General features: G+C 38.4%; 2 protein-coding genes across 2 annotated transcripts; one reads left to right on the forward strand and one right to left on the reverse strand.

Moving 5' to 3' along the window:
• Positions 1-7,651: 7,651 nt before the first annotated feature.
• Positions 7,652-13,320, reverse strand: wdr83os (WD repeat domain 83 opposite strand). Its single transcript, XM_087785306.1, has 4 exons — positions 13,182-13,320; positions 12,350-12,455; positions 10,133-10,230; positions 7,652-7,874 (listed from the first exon to the last, which is right to left on the reverse strand). The coding sequence occupies exons 1-4, from the start codon at positions 13,229-13,231 to the stop codon at positions 7,808-7,810; spliced, it is 321 nt and encodes a 106-aa protein (XP_087641432.1). The 5' UTR covers positions 13,232-13,320; the 3' UTR covers positions 7,652-7,807.
• Positions 13,321-13,691: 371 nt separating this feature from the next.
• wdr83 (WD repeat domain containing 83) lies at positions 13,692-16,535 on the forward strand. Its single transcript, XM_087785317.1, has 10 exons — positions 13,692-13,796; positions 14,220-14,330; positions 14,410-14,530; positions 14,627-14,732; positions 14,793-14,841; positions 14,914-15,040; positions 15,117-15,184; positions 15,259-15,367; positions 16,011-16,125; positions 16,290-16,535. The coding sequence occupies exons 2-10, from the start codon at positions 14,228-14,230 to the stop codon at positions 16,449-16,451; spliced, it is 960 nt and encodes a 319-aa protein (XP_087641443.1). The 5' UTR covers positions 13,692-13,796; positions 14,220-14,227; the 3' UTR covers positions 16,452-16,535.
• The last annotated feature ends 3,688 nt before the right edge of the window (positions 16,536-20,223 follow it).

Raw genomic sequence — 20,223 nt, forward strand, 5'->3', positions numbered from 1 at the left:
GAGTATGCTAGGGTGACTCAACGAGTGTTACTACGGTTAATCACGGAGTAATTCTATGCTGGTTTGCGTAGTAATACTATAGTCACTAAACGAGTAATGTTATGGCTACTCAACAAGTAATACTACGGTGACTCAATGAGTAATACTACGGTGACTCAATGAGTATGCTAGGGTGACTCAACGAGTGTTACTACGGTGAATCACGGAGTAATTCTATGCTGGTTTGCGTAGTAATACTATAGTCACTAAACGAGTAATGTTATGGCTACTCAACAAGTAATACTATGGTGACTCAATGAATAATACTAGGGTGACTCAATGAATAATACTAGGGTGACTCAACGAGTGTTACTACGGTTAATCATGGATTCATTCTATGGTGACTCGTGGAGTAATACTATAGTGACTAAACGAGTAATATTATGGTTACTCAACAAGTAATACTATGGTGACTCAATGAATAATACTAGGGTGACTCAACGAGTGTTACTACGGTGAATCATGGAGTAATTCTATGGTGTTTAGAATTAGAATGGCTTGCATAGTAATACTACAGTGACGCATGAAAAATATCAAAGTGACTCTTGCAATAATACTATAGGGACTCACAGCGTAATTATACAGTGACTAGCAGTAGTATATTATTATTCAATCCTGTGTTTTAGATACCCCTTGAACATTTTTTTCTAAATAATTATTTGAAAATATATGATTATTTGGTGATTTCTATTTTTAATATTACGATGACTTGTGGAGTAATACTACGATGACTCACTGAAAAATGTTACCGTGACTTGCAGACTAATACTATAACGACTTAACAAGTAATATTATTATGACCTAACGTGTAATACTGCGGTTACTTAACATGAAATTAACAAAGTAATTATACAGTGACTAGCAGTAGTATATTCAATCCTGTGTTTTCGATACTCCTTGAACATTTTTTCTAAATAATTATATGAAAATATACGATTATTTGGTGATTTTTTTTTACTGGACGTGTCATTTCGACTGATATCTCTTCACCTCCTGCGTCTACGACCTTCTCTCTTGTTATTCCAGGAGCGTTTATTCACTACGTTTGGACTCCAGTGCGACCCGACCTCTCGCATGTTTACTCTCAGTGTGGAGTTTTGTATTTGTCATCGTCTGCTCCGTCTTGACGGCGAGGGACTCTGACAGCGTCGTTGCTTCACCTCAAGTCAATTCGGCTGAAGCGAGCCGACAGACAAGAAACACACGAGGTGGAATTAAAAGGATGAATGAGGCGTAGAGATTAAAGGTGAGACACCCCTGGAGCGGCAGCGCAGGTGTGATTCGAGATAGACTCGACCACTTACGTTGGATTTCAGCCTGAGGCGAAAAGGGAAGAGGATGATGTATTTTTGGCTAAGAGGAACTGTAGCACCGGAGGGAACTGTACATTTCACACAACTCGCTCACGGTTGAATCTGAACAGAGAGAAGACATCAGTAATTACACTTGTTTTAAAAAGTTATTGTAGAAAATACCATCAATACATTTTCCATACATTAACTCGCTGAAACAAAAGAGCGAGTCAGGTACGTTTAACCCTTGTGTTATCTATGGGTCAAGGTGACCCAGTGGCCTTCAAAAAAACCAAATGTCTTTGAGGTATCCATTGTGTTCACCTTGACCCAGAAGCAACACAAGGGATGCCTCAAACACGTTTGTTTTTTTTGGCCTCCCAGTCACCTTGACCAAGAGATGAAAGGGTTGAGCGTCTAAAGAGAAGGCAAAAAAATTAACAACTTGAATTTAAATCAAATAGAGTGATTTTAAAACTTTTAAAATATTTTATGTAGTGGCTTTGTAAGGGGCCGTCAAACAAAAACAAAGAAAGTTCAAAGACAAGTAATAAAATCAAGCTAAATATGTTAAAAAATAACATTTATTGTATTCCATTTAATTCTATAGAAGCACTTTTTACCCAACATTAAAAAAAAAATTGTATACAAGTCTCCCTCATTTTCTACTCTCCCTCATGCCGACTAACGGTTGGGATTATTTTCTTATAATCTGTTCCTTTTTACAGTTATAAGAAAATTGTACGTTAATGCTAACGTAGCAACACAAGCTCACTTTTCCGCATCTATTAAAAAACACCCAAATAACTCAATACTGCTCTTCTGTAACGCCCCTCTTGTATTGAAGCCGCGACATGAAGAATAGTTCCGAAATTAAATTTAAAAGTTCTATATTTTAAGATTATTTGTAGCAGAAGCTAAAAGGCTAACATGCTCAACAGAAGGAAAACCGATCATGCTAACTCTTTGTAGCGGAAGCTAACTTCTGCCGCTACAAACAACCTTAAAATTTAAACCCATCTGAACAATTTTAAGTGTATTTCTTGACACGTACAAATTAGTACCATACGGCATATGGACATACATTTTTACCGATAACTCAAATAAAGATTAGAATAATCTGAAAATAATCCCAACCATTAGTTTTAAGCGCGAGTAGAAAATGAGTGAAAATTAAATTTTGTGTGAACTATCCCTTTAAATCTTCACTTTAGTCTTAGAGGGACAGTAAATACTCACAACAAGCGGAGGAGGAAAGTCTAGAACAAAATCCATTTTGTCATTTCAAGAGACTAGTAACGAATAACGGAAATAAATACAAATAAAAAAATAAAAAGTCACAAGGGCCACGTAAACACAGTCAAAAACAGCTAGAGTTAAAGTCATAGTTAAGTATTTCCTGAGATAAAAAAAAGCAGGTTTGACGTATCATGAGAGACTTGGAGTCGTCTTATCAGGTATGGATCATAAAAGCAGTCTCTCCAACAGATAACAAACATGCATCAACAACGACAGAGATGTTATTACCGAGGGAGGAGGACGCTCGCGGGCTCGTGCTCGTCTGTTGTGTTTCTTCTCCCAGACCCTCTGCTCCGTGACATGGAACCATATGGATCTCAAACGGTTTGTTTCTATAGATTCATTGTGTTTGCGTTTCTTCAAATAATTACAGAGAGAATAAATAAATAAGGAGGTCTTTTGATTTTGTTTCATTTGTTCCTCCACGTGATGGTGGATATTTCAGGTCAACTCTGACCTTAAGAGTAGTGATGTGCTGGTGAAGCTTCATGAAACAGTGTCATGTTGTTCAGAGGTCAGTAGGTGGCGCCATCAGTTTAAAGAATCCGCCATCTAGTGGAAAAGGTGGAAAATAATGACACTGCTTCATCTGACCATCACCTCATGCCTCGCTTTCCTCGATGATCCCTCCTTTTATTTTGAAAGTCATTCAGATGCGCTTCCTACCCCTGCTTATAAAAGTTAAATCCATCTATACGCAAAATAACTTGTCAATTCTTAATGAATACAATAGGTGTGTAAGAAAATAATGATACAGCAATTTTCTTTTTAATCATTACGTCTTTCGCAGCTAGGGATATTGAATTATCGCTATAACTGGGGACGAGAGGATACACTCGACCCCAGACACTTTTTAAGATGTTGTTTGAAAACATTTTTGTTTCAAAACAAATGAAAGTAGCAGAGACTTCGACAATAGTCATGTGGTCTGTTAATTCTGAAACACCAGAGTCAAGTACCTTGACAATAGTACAAATATATCCTTGATACTATAGTATGGAAAACTTCAAGTTAATTTTGGTGATCAAGAAACAGATGATGAGTTTCAAGATGTCGGTTTTCTCTTGTACAGCTGGCAAAAATAAAATTCTAAAATAACATGCGTTTTTTTTTATTGTTGTTAATTCAACATTCTTTTACAGTTGCTACATGAGCTTGATAGCATGTTAGCTAACTCTGGAATGCAGCAACGCTAACGTCACTGACGGTGAAGCACTAAACGAAAATTTACACCAGCAGTCCAGGAACGGTCGCTTTGAAGGGGTGTAAGAAAATATATTTCTTTTAATGATACAGTATCAATATTAAACAGCACTGTCATATGTATCATTCAAATTTAAAAATGTATTTATGATTTGGGCTTCTAAAACGTTTTTCTTTTAATTATAGTTCTGTAAATTTACAATGAACATGAAAATATTTATTCCGTTTGTTCATTATCGTGTTGAAATAACACCTCCGGTCACTAGGTGGCAGCAGTCCACAACTTATGTGGTTTCACGTCGGTCCGTTACTTCTGAAAGTCAAGTACTCGACAATACTAAAAAAAATATCCTTGTTCCTACTGTATCGCAATATATCGTCATATTTTTGCCGATACTCGACCCTGACGATTCCATATGTTTTGTTTAACTTTATTCCACGAACGAACACTTGGATCACGGAGGTTATTGATTGATTTCCTTGTATGTATTGCTGCACGAGCTTTTCTGTCGACTCCGGAAACACCGCGGCCACGCTAAGATGATCAGCATATTACATATCTAGCGCGGGACGCCGACACACGTCGAGTTTCCGGGAAACTCAATCCATCTCGAGGTTTTTCGACTGTGATGCATTCGCAGTTTTTCCCCGAAAAAAACACGACGAGCGGAAAGGTCCTCGTTGACCTTAAAACATCATAGGGGGTTCCATTCCTGGTTCCTCCTGGGATTCTCCTGAGCATGTATAACCTAGAACACAGCAGGGGATGCTAACAACAATTAATCATCTGAGCTCTACACAGGTCAGGGGAGCGAGGAGCAGCAGAGGAGAAGGTGTTATCTCGTATCACCCGCCGAGCACAAACACAAAAACTAACACAACTTTTGCTGCTCTCGGAAAACAGAAGGTACAAGAAAACATCATGACGACTCATCACTCCGTCATATCTGAATTCTCTTCAGTGACTCAGCCTATGGTTCATCTGCACGGACTACGAATCTACTAGTTAGAAAATCAACCAATGAGCCGCTTTTCTTTGTCAACAATATATAATCCATGTGTAAATCAATCTCTGTGTTCCTGGATAAATATATGTTTTGCATTTGTGTAGTATAGAACATAAGTATAAGTTGTATAAGTTGCTCCTCTGTTGAAAAAGTGTGAGCACCCCTGTAGTAAGTAAGTAAGTAATATTTGTAGAGCGCTTTTCTAGACCAGGGTCACAAAGCGCTTAAACAATCAAAACAATATTCAATAAAATAGATGCTTAAAGAGTCAAGACAACACCTTTTAAGTGCACTTATAGTACTTTTCAAATACATGTTAAATATATTATACTGTATATTGTTATTGTTTTTTTTTTCTCCTGAGAGAAACAATATTTCAAGGATTCCTCGCCACTTTCTCACTGCGAGTCACTCTCATCTTTTCTCCAATATAGTCTTACCTTAAACTGTGTTAAATAACTTTGTTATCATTAGATACTTCAACGAGTTTGTAAAAAAAAAAACAATCAGCAAAAATATACATTAATCTGATGCTGACATTTTAAGACAATACTGCAAATATATCAACTATTAACAGTTTTTTTTTAATATTGGTTATGCTTATTCTTTTATTCTTTACTCAAACCACAAAAAAACAATGTTGTGTTTACAACACTGGCAATGAAAGTTTAAAAATATCGAGAGTTAAAACGACTACTTCTATAAATGACTAAATGTGTATAATTGATAATGAAATGGTGTTTAAATACACACAAAAAAAACTGATTTTAACTCATTTTGAGAACATTTTTGAATCAACTTGACGAGAGTAAAAACACTGCATTAAAATAAAAAAAAGAGGATGTTACTCTCACCTGTCCGTCAGGTGAACTTCCGTCCAAACACAGGGGGGTCTCCGGTTGGGGTCGAGGACTCGCCGGGGTCTCCGACCCGCTGGGCTGTTGCCGGGGGGCGGACGAGAGGCCGGTACCACCGCTGGAGGGTCGAAGCAGAACCAGCCGCGGGGCAGAGAGAAGCTCCATGTTCACCTGGACGACATGCCGGCGAGAGGGAGCGTCCGGCGGGCGCGTCAGAGGGAGGTCGAGGCACCAGCGGAGGAGACGGAGAGAGAGAAACACTTTGATCCGAAGAGACTATGGACTGATGCCGACTCACCCCTGCTCTCTCTCTCTCTCTCTCTCTCTTCCATCCCTCTTTCTCTCTCCCTCTCTCTCTCTTCCATCCCTATTTCTCTCTCCCTCTCTCTCCCTCTCTCTCTCTTCCATCCCTCTTTCTCTCTCCCTCTCTCTCTCTCTCTCTCTCTCTCTTCCATCCCTCTTTCTCTCTCCCTCTCTCTCTCCCCCTCTCTCTCTCTCTCTCTCTCCACTCCCACTGTGGTCCTTGAACTCATCGACACCTTGGAATATGTACTTAAATATAGAAAGTTCATATATTTTTTACTGGCAAAAAATATCATTATATTTATTTCAATAAAATACATCTATGGATCCAAACGTACTTGAGACCCGGCTTGTAAATAATGAACATCACACCCCAAAAAAATAAATGTATATATATTTTTAACCTGATAAAAATAAAAAAATATATATGTAAAATGTCAGAAAATACATAAATTCATAAATTTCATTTGTGATAAGAATGATTGATGTATTGCCTTGAGCTCTTCACTCTGGCTTGTGAACGTCTCATGGTAGCTGAAAAAGAGTGAGACTCTCACACACACACACACACACACACACACACACTTGAGCAGGAGTGTTTAAAGCAGAGTCCAGTCATGCGTCACTGAGCATCTTCCTCCTTCTCCACTCGTGTCAGTGTGATGAAAACTCAGCATCTTTCCAAAGTGCTGTTGTCGGCGTCCCACAGTTACACATGACTCCAGGGAATTAAAGGTTGTAGTAACACAACACAACACGAGCACACACACACACACACACACGGAACGGGGGAGGAAAACAGAGGAGTCGAATAACACAACAGCTCAATACAGTTTAACCTCATTTAAGGACGAGCCCCATGATTCAGTACACACACAACCTTGTGTATGATACATGTTTGGAGGTTGCTGAACATTAAACACACACACACACACACACACACACACACACACACGTGGACACACGCCTGGAAGGAATGGGGGGGGGGGGGAGTCAGCTGAGTCAGCAGTGTTTGATCCGAGCATCATTCATGATCACGCCTGTCAACAAAGAAAAGCAGGGAATAAATTGTTTATCAAACAAATCTAATGTTAAATTTAAGGTAAAGATTTTTTTTTTCTTTAGTCATGATATATGTTGCTTTTTTCACAAACCTAAATAGTACAAAATAATTCACGCTTTAATCTTGAGAATCATTTGCAATATCGTTTTCTCTTTGTCGCCATCAAGTGTTAAAAGCCGAGTTTGATCCTATTATTCACCTTTTTTTTAATTACAAAAGAGGACTTGGCGGTAAAATGTGATTAAAAACTGCCTGACGTCGATCACCTTTCAACCAGCGTCCAGATTCCTGCGTCCACGGATGAGCGGCGGCGATAAGAAGCTCCTCCGTGCAGATGGTCGTCGACAGAAAGGCTTCGACCGTGAATGAGGCAGAAGTCGAAAAGAAAAGCTCATGACAAAAGAGTGGAACGGGACTCGGCCCAACAGGGAGCCGTTTAGACAAAATCAATTTGCCTAAATGTGTGGTAGTGATACGAGAGCTGCATTTCTGGAGGCTAATAAAAGGTCTGCACCAGGTGGTCATAATGTTAATGAAAAACACGTGGATCTTTTATTACGCACAGTTCAAATGAAACAAATCAAGTGATCGGTTAAAAAAAGGCTTTAATGTTCTTAAAACCCTGCAACTGTATGATCTACAAATATTAAAAATGGAAACACTGCGACAAAAACAAACACAGAGCTAGAGTTGTCGGTTCATTTTCCTTCCTTCTTAGCCTGCAGGAGCCTCTTCATCCATCCGTCAGTAGGGAGGAGACATGGGCTGTGGGTTCTGAAGGTACGACATCACCACGGCCGAGATGGACAACCTGTGAACAACATATAGAAGTCAATAACCTGGATCCATACATGGATAAAAGAGGGATCGATGGAAGGATATATAGAGGAATGAAGTACCAGACAAAAGGAAGGACAGATGGATGGATAGATGAAAGGAAGTATAAATGGAAAGATATATGGATTGATAAAAGAAAAATGGATGGATTTATTATTAGAAAGACGGATTAATGGATGAAACAAGGAAGAATAGATGGATGGATGCATAAGTAGATGATTAAAGGATGGATGCATAAGTAGATGATAAATGGATGGATGGATGCATAAATATATGATCAAATGATGGATGCATAAGTAGATGATAAAAGGATGGTTGGATGTATAATCGATGATGGATGGATGTATAAATATATGATCAAATGATGGATGCATAAGTAGATGATAAAAGGATGGATGGATGGATGTATAATCGATGATGGATGGATGCATAAGTAGATGATTAAATGATGGATGCATAAGTAGATGATAAAAAGATGGATGGATGGATGTATAATCGATGATGGATGGATGCATAAGTAGATGATTAAATGATGGATGCATAAGTAGATGATAAAAAGATGGATGGATGGATGGATGTATAATCGATGATGGATGGATGCATAAGTAGATGATTAAATGATGGATGCATAAGTAGATGATAAAAGGATGGATGGATGGATGTATAATCGATGATGGATGGATGCATAAGTATATGATAAAATTATGGATGGATGCATAAGTATATGATAAAATGATGGATGGATGCATAAGTAGATGATAAAATTATGGATGGATGCATAAGTATATGATTAAATGATGGATGCATAAGTAGATGATAAAAGGATGGATGGATGCATTAATATATGATAAAATGATGGATGGATGCATAAGTAGATGATAAAAGGATGGATGCATAAATATATGATTAAATGATGGATGGATGGATGCATAAATATATGATAAAATGATGGATGGATGCATAAGTAGATGATAAAAGGATGGATGGATGCATAAATATATGATAAAATGATGGATGGATGCATAAGTAGATGATAAAAGGATGGATGCATAAATATATGATTAAATGATGGATGGATGGATGCATAAATATATGATAAAATGATGGATGGATGCATAATTAGATGATAAAAGGATGGGTGCATAAGTAGATGATAAAATGATGGATGGATGCATAAATATATGATAAAATGATGGATGGATGCATAAGTAGATGATTAAAGGATGGATGCATAAATATATGATTAAATGATGGATGGATGGATGCATAAATATATGATAAAATGATGGATGGATGCATAATTAGATGATAAAAGGATGGGTGCATAAGTAGATGATAAAATGCTGGATTGATGTATAAGTATATGATGGATGGATGCATAAATATATGATTAAATGATGGATCGATGGATGCATAAATATATGATTAAATGATGGATGGATGGATGCATAAATATATGATAAAATGATGGATGGATGCATAATTAGATGATAAAAGGATGGATGCATAAGTAGATGATAAAATGCTGGATTGATGTATAAGTATATGATGGATGGATGCATAAGTATACGATAGAATAATGTATGGATGCATAAGTACATGATGGATGGATGGATGCATAAGTATACGATAGAATAATGTATGGATGCATAAGTATACGATAGAATAATGTATGGATGCATAAGTACATGATGGATGGATGGATGGATGCATAAGTACATGATGGATGGATGCATAAGTACATGATGGATGGATGGATGCATAAGTAGTTGATTAAATGTTTCCTGCAGTGAAAGTGAAGAAACTACAGATGTTTGTCTTCAGTACAGCATCATCCAGACCATGGTGTCCTGCAGTCACCGCGAGTCACCGTCTGAGTCTCTCTGAGACAGACGTCACGTCGCAGCCGTTGGACTAATGTTCTCCAGCTGGCTCTGGACCAACGCTCGGGTGCATCAGGTTCGCCGGCCTCCTGCGTTCTGCTGAGCCAAACACTTCTACCACGGCGTGGACTTCGCGGAGCTGGTCCTCGCGGCTAAACCAATCTAGTGGATGGACCGAAGGGCTTCTCCCCTGATCCCAGACCTGCTGGCCGGACGCCACCAGCTCGTACGTTTCAACACTGATGGGAACGTAGCGCTCGCGGAGGTCGCGCCGGCAACAGAAACCTCTCGACGATGACACTTGTCAGAAGATGACCTGGTGGCATCTACACGACGAGCGTCTACTCACATGAAGCTGCTCATCATCTGCTTGGTGTCTTCGGAGCTCCTGGAGTTGGCGAAGCTGATGAAGGAGCAGTACACGGCGATCCAGGCGCACCACTTCAGCTGGAACCACAGACCTCAGTTAGGACGACCAGTTCTTCTTCTTGTGTCGCGTCAGAACCCACGGATCTACTGACACTACTGACACATTCATGACGGTGTGTGTGTGTGTGTTTAAGGTGTGAGATGATTGGCTGCTGCCTGACGACCACAACGAACCGTCGGCTGCTTCTGACGTGACCTTCAGTTTCCATTCTCTTGTTCTCGGTCGACATTGCAATAAAGTTGGATTTAAAGAGCAGTAGAGAGAAGTCCAACTGTAACTTCTTTCATGTTTTTTTTTACCTTAGAAATAACCTTTTATTTTAACTCACAGTTATTTTATGGTTTATATTTCAGTAGCGTGTGTATAAAAGACAATGATTCAATGTTTTATTTTACAATTAACGCTAAAATATTCACAACTTTTTTTTATTATTATTTGTGTGCTGCAATTAACCCTCCGGCCACTAGTTGGCAACATTGGCAATTTCCTCCGTCATTAAGTAGCAACAAAACCGGTGAAATGGCAGCAATGAGTGAAAAAGAAAGGATACACAAGAGCAGCAGCTTTTGAAGCTGATCTTTGGACTCATTTTGGATTTAAAACAAAGTTTAAAGTTAAAAGATTAAACACTGACAGATACTGGATGTTGCTCCAGTCAATATATTGAGAAGAACGTTCCTACAAGCACTTTCACATTTGAATAGAGAAAGTATTTGCTCAATTCTTTGTTTTAAAGCCAGAAAAAGCATTGTTTCTTTAAAAGAAACAGAATATAACAATATATCGTATCTTCACACATGTTTTGTGAAACGTATGGTATCACCAGGATACACAAGTCCAAGGTATTTGTTGTGAAGACTAGTTTAACATGTCTAGTCCTCTCAAGAATTAAAACAACACGACAGGTTTGAAGGTCGACCTGTTGACATTCATCGATCGATCGACATTCATTGATTTTGATGTTTATTTACATAACTTGTAAATATATTTCTCAGTCACAATTGTGATGATATTTATTGATTATAACCATGTTTTTATCAGCCATTCCTCACATTTAGGAAAGAATGCAAAGGAATTATAAGCTTGTTTTTAATAATATAACGAATAAAACTGCAATACTGTTACCAATTTTTAGTTTTATTCTCGTTAAACCCTTGAAAGTAAAGTGTAAACTTTTCACCGGAGCGACGTCAGTGTGTGATCCATCGGAATCAGAAACCATTATCGCAAGCGTTTGAGAAGGAAATTGGATTTTGTTGTGGTGCAGGTACAGAATAAAATAATGAAACAAGATAATGCAAAATAAAAAATATAAAAAAAACACAACGGCTGCCATTCTGCAGCGCCTATTTATGTTGGTAATGTATAAAATGAACAAATAGAAACTGTCAATCTTGTTGAAATTCGTCTTTTCATCTGCTTTTTTTTTTTACTGTGATTGACATATTTAAATCGAGGAGTGGAAAGGGATGAACGCGTCTGATCTTAATTCTACGTTAAATTGGATCTAGAAAGGAAAAGTTCTTGGATTCTAGTCCCGTACATATTCATACAGTGTACGCATGCTTTTAGTAGGAAATCCAAATAAGTACATGAGGCCCCATTTTTTTTATAATTTATTTTCTTATCTGATTCATTTTCTACTCACACTGATGTTGACTATGGTTGGGGTTATTTTCAGTGCAGTCCAGGGAGTTACAGGCAAATGTCTGTATGATTGATTTTCTTTATACTCGACGAAAAAAAAAAAAACACGCTTTAAAGCATCCAAATACATCCATACTGCTCATCTGTAACATCCCTCTTGTTTGAATCCCCAACCAGAAGAAAAAAATGGTTTGTGAAACCATTTAAAAAGTCTTTATTTTAAGCCAGTTTTCACCAGAAAATAAAGGACGCTACACAGACAGTAGACACTTCACTAGACGAGCAGTATGGAAAGTATGTAGATAACTTGGAAGGTGTCTGTTTGGACGAAGGAGATTGAGCTCAGTTTGAGACGATAATATTGACGTATACTTCTGACAGTAACCTCAGAAATGATCCCAACCCTTGAGGCCTAGCAGAAAGCGAGTGACATTTTCAATGTTCTCCCCTTAAGCAGAGGATAACGGTGCGTGAGTGTGTGTTGGTTACCTTCAGCATCAAGCCACACATGCTAAAGATCATGCCCAGCAGGTTCATGTAGTCGGGGGTCGGGTCTTCAAGGGTTGGGTTCGACTCCGTCGTAGGGGGTTTGTACCTACAACAAACAAAAGATCGATGGAGTGAATAAACAACATGACCCCCTCAACCTTAAGTGAGAAACATTGAACCAGAAAATAAATGACACAGGACAGGAAGATCGACTGCGTCAACATTTCCAAAAACCTTTCAAATTCATTCCTAACCGAGGGAGACTCCTTGGCAGAGGTAATAAAAAGTCACGACCAGAGATAATTGATTAACTTCTTCCTGTTCCAGGGACACTGACAAAACATCTGTTAATAATAATAACAATAAGATAATGTGTCTGACTGTCTGTAAAACATGATGTAGGAAGGAAATGTACTGTGGATTTCTTAATTTCGATATACGAGGGTCAAAGATACGCAGGAAAACAAAAACTTACTAAAGTATTTGCACTTTTGTAAGCTTGCGAATGAATTGAAGGATATTTTTTGGTTAACAAGTTTCTCTTTATTAGAAGTAGTATTTAAAGAATACAACAAGCTACTATCTTAAGCCTAATCTGCTTTAGAAATGAGTCCAACTTAAATAACACGTCACCGGTTTCTCACAACGGCCACATTTCTCATGAAGAATGATCTTTTAAAAGCTGTTAGACTTACACTGTTGACATAAATAAACATTTCCCATTCAGCATTTTAACGACACGACACAATGTTGGTGAGTAGCATGCTAGCATTAGCATGCTTGGAGCTGTTTATTCGTTACTATATGGAGAATGTAAAAGACAAAACCTCACCTTAAAACTTTGTTTTGTCTCCTTGGATCCGACATGTTGTTTGTGGACATAATAATGGTAATTAATTTGGTAAACTTGGACTACAAACGTCAAACCCTTTTAGATGAGACACAGCTGACTGACCCTTTAAGCGTGGACCGGAAACGTTTTAGCTAGTATCCGGTATAATTCAAAATAAAATAACGATCACGACAAATACAATTGTTTTTAATTGTTACTATTACTAAAGTTAACCATTAATATTTATTTCCAAATATTTAATTTAATTTGATCAATGGTTAAATATCCATTAATGGCAAATATACCACTTGTATATTTTTTTTTAATGAAGACGGTTCCGGAAGTCGTCGTTTTCATTGATTTAATCTCAACTGTATTTATTCCCCATGTGAAATATCATCTCTCAAAATCTGTTTCCAATCATTCGGATTGAATTCGGAAATTCTACTTTTTTAAACCGAAGGGTAATACACTCCCATACACAAGGTGGCGGAAGTAAACCGGAAACCGGAAGATTTCAACGCGAATAAACATTCTCAGCAAAATAAACGATACAAAAATACCGGTTTATTACTTTTAAAGCAACGCGATTGAGTCCAGCCTTAAAAGATCCAAGTAAGCAACTGTTCAGCATTTTTTTGAATAGGAATTCTGATGTTTCTCTGAAAGAAAGGAAACGCTATTAACATGTGTTTTAGAGTTTTTAAATCATAAAGAGTTGATCTGGATCTTAGTCATCAGACTAAAAATTTATAACTGAAGCTGCTTTTCTGGAGAATGTATGAACTTCCTATCGAAAGTTTCTGAAAAAGTCGAGATTCATAGTAAAACCATTTTACCGAGTTCACATTTGCTATGGTTATAATTTTCTGTTAAGCTTTCCAGGGTGTCCAACTGGTTGGACGTTGTGCAGAATATAGGAAAAAAAAAAACTTCAAATTAGTATCTTCAGTCAAATAAACATCTTGTAAAGCATGTTTAAGACGTTAAGGGCTTTTGGGTTTGACGTATTAATTGATGTTATGTTTGTTTCACCAGGACATGTGATGGCATTTCCTCAACAAAAAGTCCAGGCTCCTCAGCTTCCTCAACTGGTTCTCAGGACCATCGAATGCAAACAAGGCGCAGTCCGAGCCGTCCGCTTCAACGGTAATCATTGCTCATGATTTGTAACCCTCTGATGCTAAAAATCCTTTTTTTGTGTGTGTGTTTCCTCTGGTTTGGTCAGCTGACGGTCAGTACTTGATATCCTGTGGAAGTGACAAGTCTCTGAAGCTGTGGAGTGCCAAGAAAGGAACTCCTTTAAAGACCTACAGCGGTCACGGCTATGAGGTGTTAGACGCCGACAGGTGAAGTTATTATCAATACAGTGGAGCTAACATTTAAACATGCTAGCCACCAACGGCTTGTTTGATTCCACTTATCTTTCATTTCCACCCTCACAGTTCGTACGACAACAGCCAGCTCTGCTCCTGCAGCTCCGACAAGACGGTGATCCTGTGGGACGTTGCCTCAGGCCAGGTCAACAGGAAGTTCCGAGGTCACGCGGGGGTGAGTTCAGGATGTTCCTCCCCACATATTAGGTGTAACTAACTTGTTGTCTTCTTCTAGAAAGTGAACTGTGTCCAGTTCAACGAGGAGGCCTCTGTGATCTTATCAGGTACTGGACTTTGAAAGTGGTTTTCTCACCAAAATAACACAAGAGGTATTTGAACATTTGTGTTCCTTGCAGGATCCATCGACGGGACGGTGCGCTGCTGGGACACCCGGTCACGCAAGAATGAGCCCATCCAGGTTCTGGACGAGGCCCGTGACAGCATCAGCAGCGTGAAAGTGATGAAGCACGAGCTGCTCACGGGGTCGGAAATCATTTTTTTGTAAACATTCGCAGATTAACGGTGGATATTGTCTGATTAATGTCAGTTTTCTGATCAGGTCGGTGGACGGCAGAGTGAGACGATACGACCTGCGTATGGGACAACTTCAGGTGGACTTCATCAACAGTCAGTTGCATTGGACATTCAAATACTTTCTGTAATATTCTTCAGCATCATTGACCCTCTGCCTCCTTCTCAAGGTCCCATCACTTGCGTTTGCTTCAGCCAGGACGGTCAGTGCACGCTGAGCTCCAGCCTGGACTCCACTGTACGACTTCTGGACAAAAGCAGCGGCGAAATGTTGGGAGAGTAAGTCATACGGCTCGTTAATGGCACTCTTCTTGCTTTATTTTTGATTTAATTCGGTGATTGATAAATGTTTGTTTGAGTTAGAAGAACAGTTTATGGTAGGATCAGATCACTGACCTTGAATGGATCTGAAAGTAAGAACCAGAATTTAAAAATTGATCCTGAAAGAAACTGGCAGCCAGTGAAGAGTTTTAAGGATCAGAGAAATGTGAGTTCTTCTTCTAGAGCGAGTTAGAATTAGCTCTTTACAAATCACCTTTACTTACTTACTTACTTACTTTAATGTTAAATCCAGATTACATCCTACTCTTTACAATAATTGATTTTTTTTTTAAACTTTTAACTTGTCTGGTTATTAAAGTGATATAAAGGTGATCCACCATTTATTTAACCCTTCTATTTTCAGTGGGTCAATGTGACCCGGCAATCAATTTGTGTTTCTGGTAAGCCTGGGAGGCCGTTCACCTAGACCCAGAGGCAACAAGGGATACTTTAAACACGTTTGTTTTCGGGCCACCGTGTCACCTTGAACCAGAGATTTCGGACCGATTTAATGTCAGCTTTAAATCCACAGAAAAATAGTTGAAATAAATAATATATAAATCACTGGTTTACAAGTTTGTTCTTCTCGTTTTTGCCTCAGATATACGGGACACAAGATGAAGGGCTACAAGCTGGACTGTTGCCTCTCCAGCAAAGACACTCACGTCCTCAGCTGCTCCGAGGACGGACACGTCTACTGCTGGGATCTGGTGGAGGTCAGTCCGCCCAGTCTAGTCCTGATAAGAGTGAACCGTTTTACGCTTTTTAAGTCTTGAGCTGCCTTTTTTTTTATCGCCGTGGTAACTGGGTGTGTTTGACGTCAATGTGGCTCCATCAACAGTTGAAAAGATAGTGATTCATGTCATTTTGTGACTCACAGGGATGCTTGACGCTGAAACTGCCAGTGGGCAAGGCAGTGGTCCAGTCACTGGCCTTCCACCCCACAGACGCCTGCCTCCTCACAGCCATGGAGGGTCGGGTCCTGGTCTGGGTGGCCGAGATAGAGGAGGAGGACGAGGAGGAAGAATCCATGATCACATAGCGAGAGGAGAAATTTATCTCCTTGTTTTTTTTTACATCATTGTTCATGTTTGCCACCTTGTTAATAAAATAATCTTTTCCTAAACCTCTGGATTTACAGATGTTAGCATTTTTTAATTTACCGCTAGGGGGCAGTAGATCTAATCTGAAGGACTGAGCCAAATGATTTCCTGAAAGTCAGTTACAAACCTTATTTCCTTGAGGCCGGGACGATCGGATTGGACAGTATTCTGGAGTCTTAACCGCGTTAAATTAGAGTCGGTGTCCTGGATCTTATGGGATGTATTGAAAATGTATTTTATATTCCGATTCATAGTTTATGACTCCCTTGACGAGAAGAGAAAGTTCTTAATAAAATAAGAGGAAAGAAAGATACTCACCATTGTCCAAAAAATACAATTCGGTTGCATACACGTTTATTTTATTGAAAATAAATAAATTGTCAAAGCGTCAATTGAAATAAATAAATAACTTACAATACATGTACAATAATACAAATCTTAACAAAGGTTACATGGGCAAAACATCGAAACATGTATTTTTTCATAGATTTTGGAAGCACGTTGTTTTAATCTATTATCAGAAATTAACAATTATTTATGTTCAGGGATAAACAATTGCTGTTTTCAAGGACACTAGGAGGAGTCCATGGGGCATATCCAAAATCACCATAAATGGTATATTTTTATAACATCAAGGCATCAAAAACATTATTTCAGTTTGTTCAAACTGCTCCAGCTCTTAATCTTTCACAATATTGACGCGGTTTTATAAAATCATGTAGTCTAGGCTAAGTCAATAAAAGTGTTTCTACAGGAAAAGTTCTTATTTACAAGTGTTAATAACATGGAGTCGCTCCCGACTAACCCACACAGCTGCAGCCTGCAGCAGACAACTTCTCCACCTTGTGCCACCGGTGCAAGTTGTCCAGAAAGGCCATGTCCTCGTGGTGAGTGGGCCGACAGCAGGGGGCGCTGTGCCTGCCAGGGGGAGGATGAGGCAGAACCCCGCCGAGCAGCAGGTTGTTGAGCGCCAGGTCGTGGTTGGACTGGAGACGCGGACATGTCCCGCTGCAGTACTTGAACAGAACCGTCTCGTCCGACTCGTAACCCAGACCCAGGTCCTGGACCTGGAGCAGCACCGAGTGAAGTCTGCACGAGTCCAGGGCTGAGCGACGAGTCCGAGAAGATGAGGAGGAGGAAGAAGAAGAAGATCTGGCAGCTTCTGTGTGTTTGTCGTTGCTCTTGATGTCAGGAGAAGACAGTGCTGCGTATTTCAGATCTGGAAGAGATACAACGAGATTTTCTCCCGTCACTCTCACTGATGAAGGATCTCTAAGAAAGAGCTGAGCCAAAAGACAAAACTTAAAAAGAGAGAGCTGAAGGTCATTTTGTAGAAGGGGTGACTGGACTCGTATTCATAGGTGAGAGACTCGGATTAGAGCAGTTGATTCAGAGAAGCCAGTTAAAGAAATAATGATGAAAAAATATAGCAAGAAAATACCAACTTTATTTAATTACCTTTTAAAATACACTTTTTGTTAAATGTATTTAAACACCTTTATATATTTTTTATATAAAAGGGGTTTTATTTTATATTATTATTATTATTATTTATTGGTGCCACATTAAGTGTATACATAACAGTATTATTATTATTGTTATTATTATTATTATTGTTATTATTATTATTATTATTGTTATTATTATAGTTATTATTATTGTTATTATTATTATTATTATTATTATTATTATTATTATTATTATTATTATTATTATGATATTATCATTATTATTAGTATATTATTATATTATTATCATTATTATTATTATTACTATCATTATTATTATTATCATTATTATCATATTATTATTTTTGTTTTTGTTTTAATATATTTACTTTATTTTTATTTTATCTTCTTTGTGTTGGGACAATTCTAATATCTTCAATGAGTAATAAATAAATAAATATAAATCCATTTTTTATTTATTTGTTATTATAGTTGTAATGATGGTAATAGTGGAGCAACAAAATTATTATTCGGTTTCACAGTGAAAAACATGTTTTAAGAGAAATTCAAAATGAATAACAGTTTGTCATTCATCAGTAAAAATAGGGAGGAAATGAACTGATAAAGCTTTGAAAATGATGATAGCAGATAAAAGAAGCACTCGTGAATATCTCTCCAAACTACAAACGCATTTTAAGACATAAAAGTAAATCTGATGACGTTTCAAACTCACCCACGAGCGACCGCAGCCACCGAGCTTCTCCTCCTTGAACCCAGACCAGAATCAGCGCCAGCTTCAGCACCGACTTCATCTCGTCGTCTCAGGGCTGCCGGACAGAGTCGTCGGTGATGCTGGAGACGAGGCGTGACCCCGGGATGTATATATACACCTCCGAGGCGAGAGAGGAGGCGGCCGGCGGAGGAGAAGGTTCAGGACTTAATCCCGACCTCAGACGTCTGCTGGGCACGGAGGCGCGGAAGCGTTTTGACCCGAAAGGCCCGACCTGTTGGAATTTTTAATTGGTGTAAATCACTGTTTCTTTTGTTAAACGGGGGGAGGTATTTCACCTCCAGATGTTTTCCAGAAAATATCATTCTTTGGAAAATCAAGATGTTACATTTTTCAACCAACAGTCACTCAGCGACGGAGATAAGGCCCGGGAAGTATGTGGTGCAGAGATACATCACTTTTTTTTATTATTATTTCCAGTTTTAGCCTCGTTTCTTGTTAGGTTGGGTCTCGGTCGTACACGTCCACAGGAACGTTGTATCAAGACTTTTCCGCAGACATTCCACAACCGGTGACACGGCAAGAGCAAGTCCATAAATTCAGGGATTTCATCAGTAGTGTGTCTGACACGCAGAGATGTAGAATATGCAGGACGTTACATAAAGGCATTCGAATATAGACTCTTCTCGTCGCACACCTGTCCGTCTGGCCGCCGTTCAAACACCTGAAGGGACCAGATGTGTTCTAGAAATAAGGAAATCTATAAGTAAACGCATACGAATGTCTTCAGACGTCCCTACGATCGTCTTTGGATCGGATTTAAAAATAAATAACCTACATAACCTGACATTTAAGACAAATCACTGGTCAATAATTGTTAGCTAGTTATTGGTTAGCAATGATATTGGATCGTTTAAATAAGTGTTTGTTAATGTCGATAATCAAAATTAAAACATGTTTAATTTATTGTAATGTTAAGACTTGATATGTTATGATTTAGTTGATGTTGTGTGCTAGCATCGCAACTGAGTTAGCATTACTCCAGCGTACACTTTCTTAGCTTAGTTTAGCTAGCATTGTCAGCTAATCACGTAAAGCGCTAGAAAACAAAATTAAGTAGATTAAATGTAGCACTTTTTGCGGTGCTTGTTGGCAGAATACTCCATACAGTATAAACGTTGTCTAGTATTTAGAAAGAAATATGTTTACAACTAGCTATGTTATCATTTACATTCCAACTTTTTATAATCATTATTATTATGTTAGCATGTATTAGAAATAGTTGCTCGACATCTTTGTCGGCCATTTAATTGGGAGTCAATTCTCTGTTGCTTAAAAGGGAAATCTGTCGCAATTGACAACGTTAGCAAAACAAAGCTAACACAATTTTGTATTTAAAGTATTGAATTTCACTAAACAGAAAATGTAATATTGACTAAAACTTAACATGCACTTTTTAGTTTAATACTTTGTTGGTAACTTTGAATTATATATTCCTGTATTTGTTTCCATCTATCCATCTATCTATCTATC

The sequence above is a fragment of the Callionymus lyra genome, chromosome 1 (assembly GCF_982586985.1).
Source record: "Callionymus lyra chromosome 1, fCalLyr1.hap1.1, whole genome shotgun sequence".
In the NCBI taxonomy this organism is placed as follows: domain Eukaryota; kingdom Metazoa; phylum Chordata; class Actinopteri; order Syngnathiformes; family Callionymidae; genus Callionymus; species Callionymus lyra.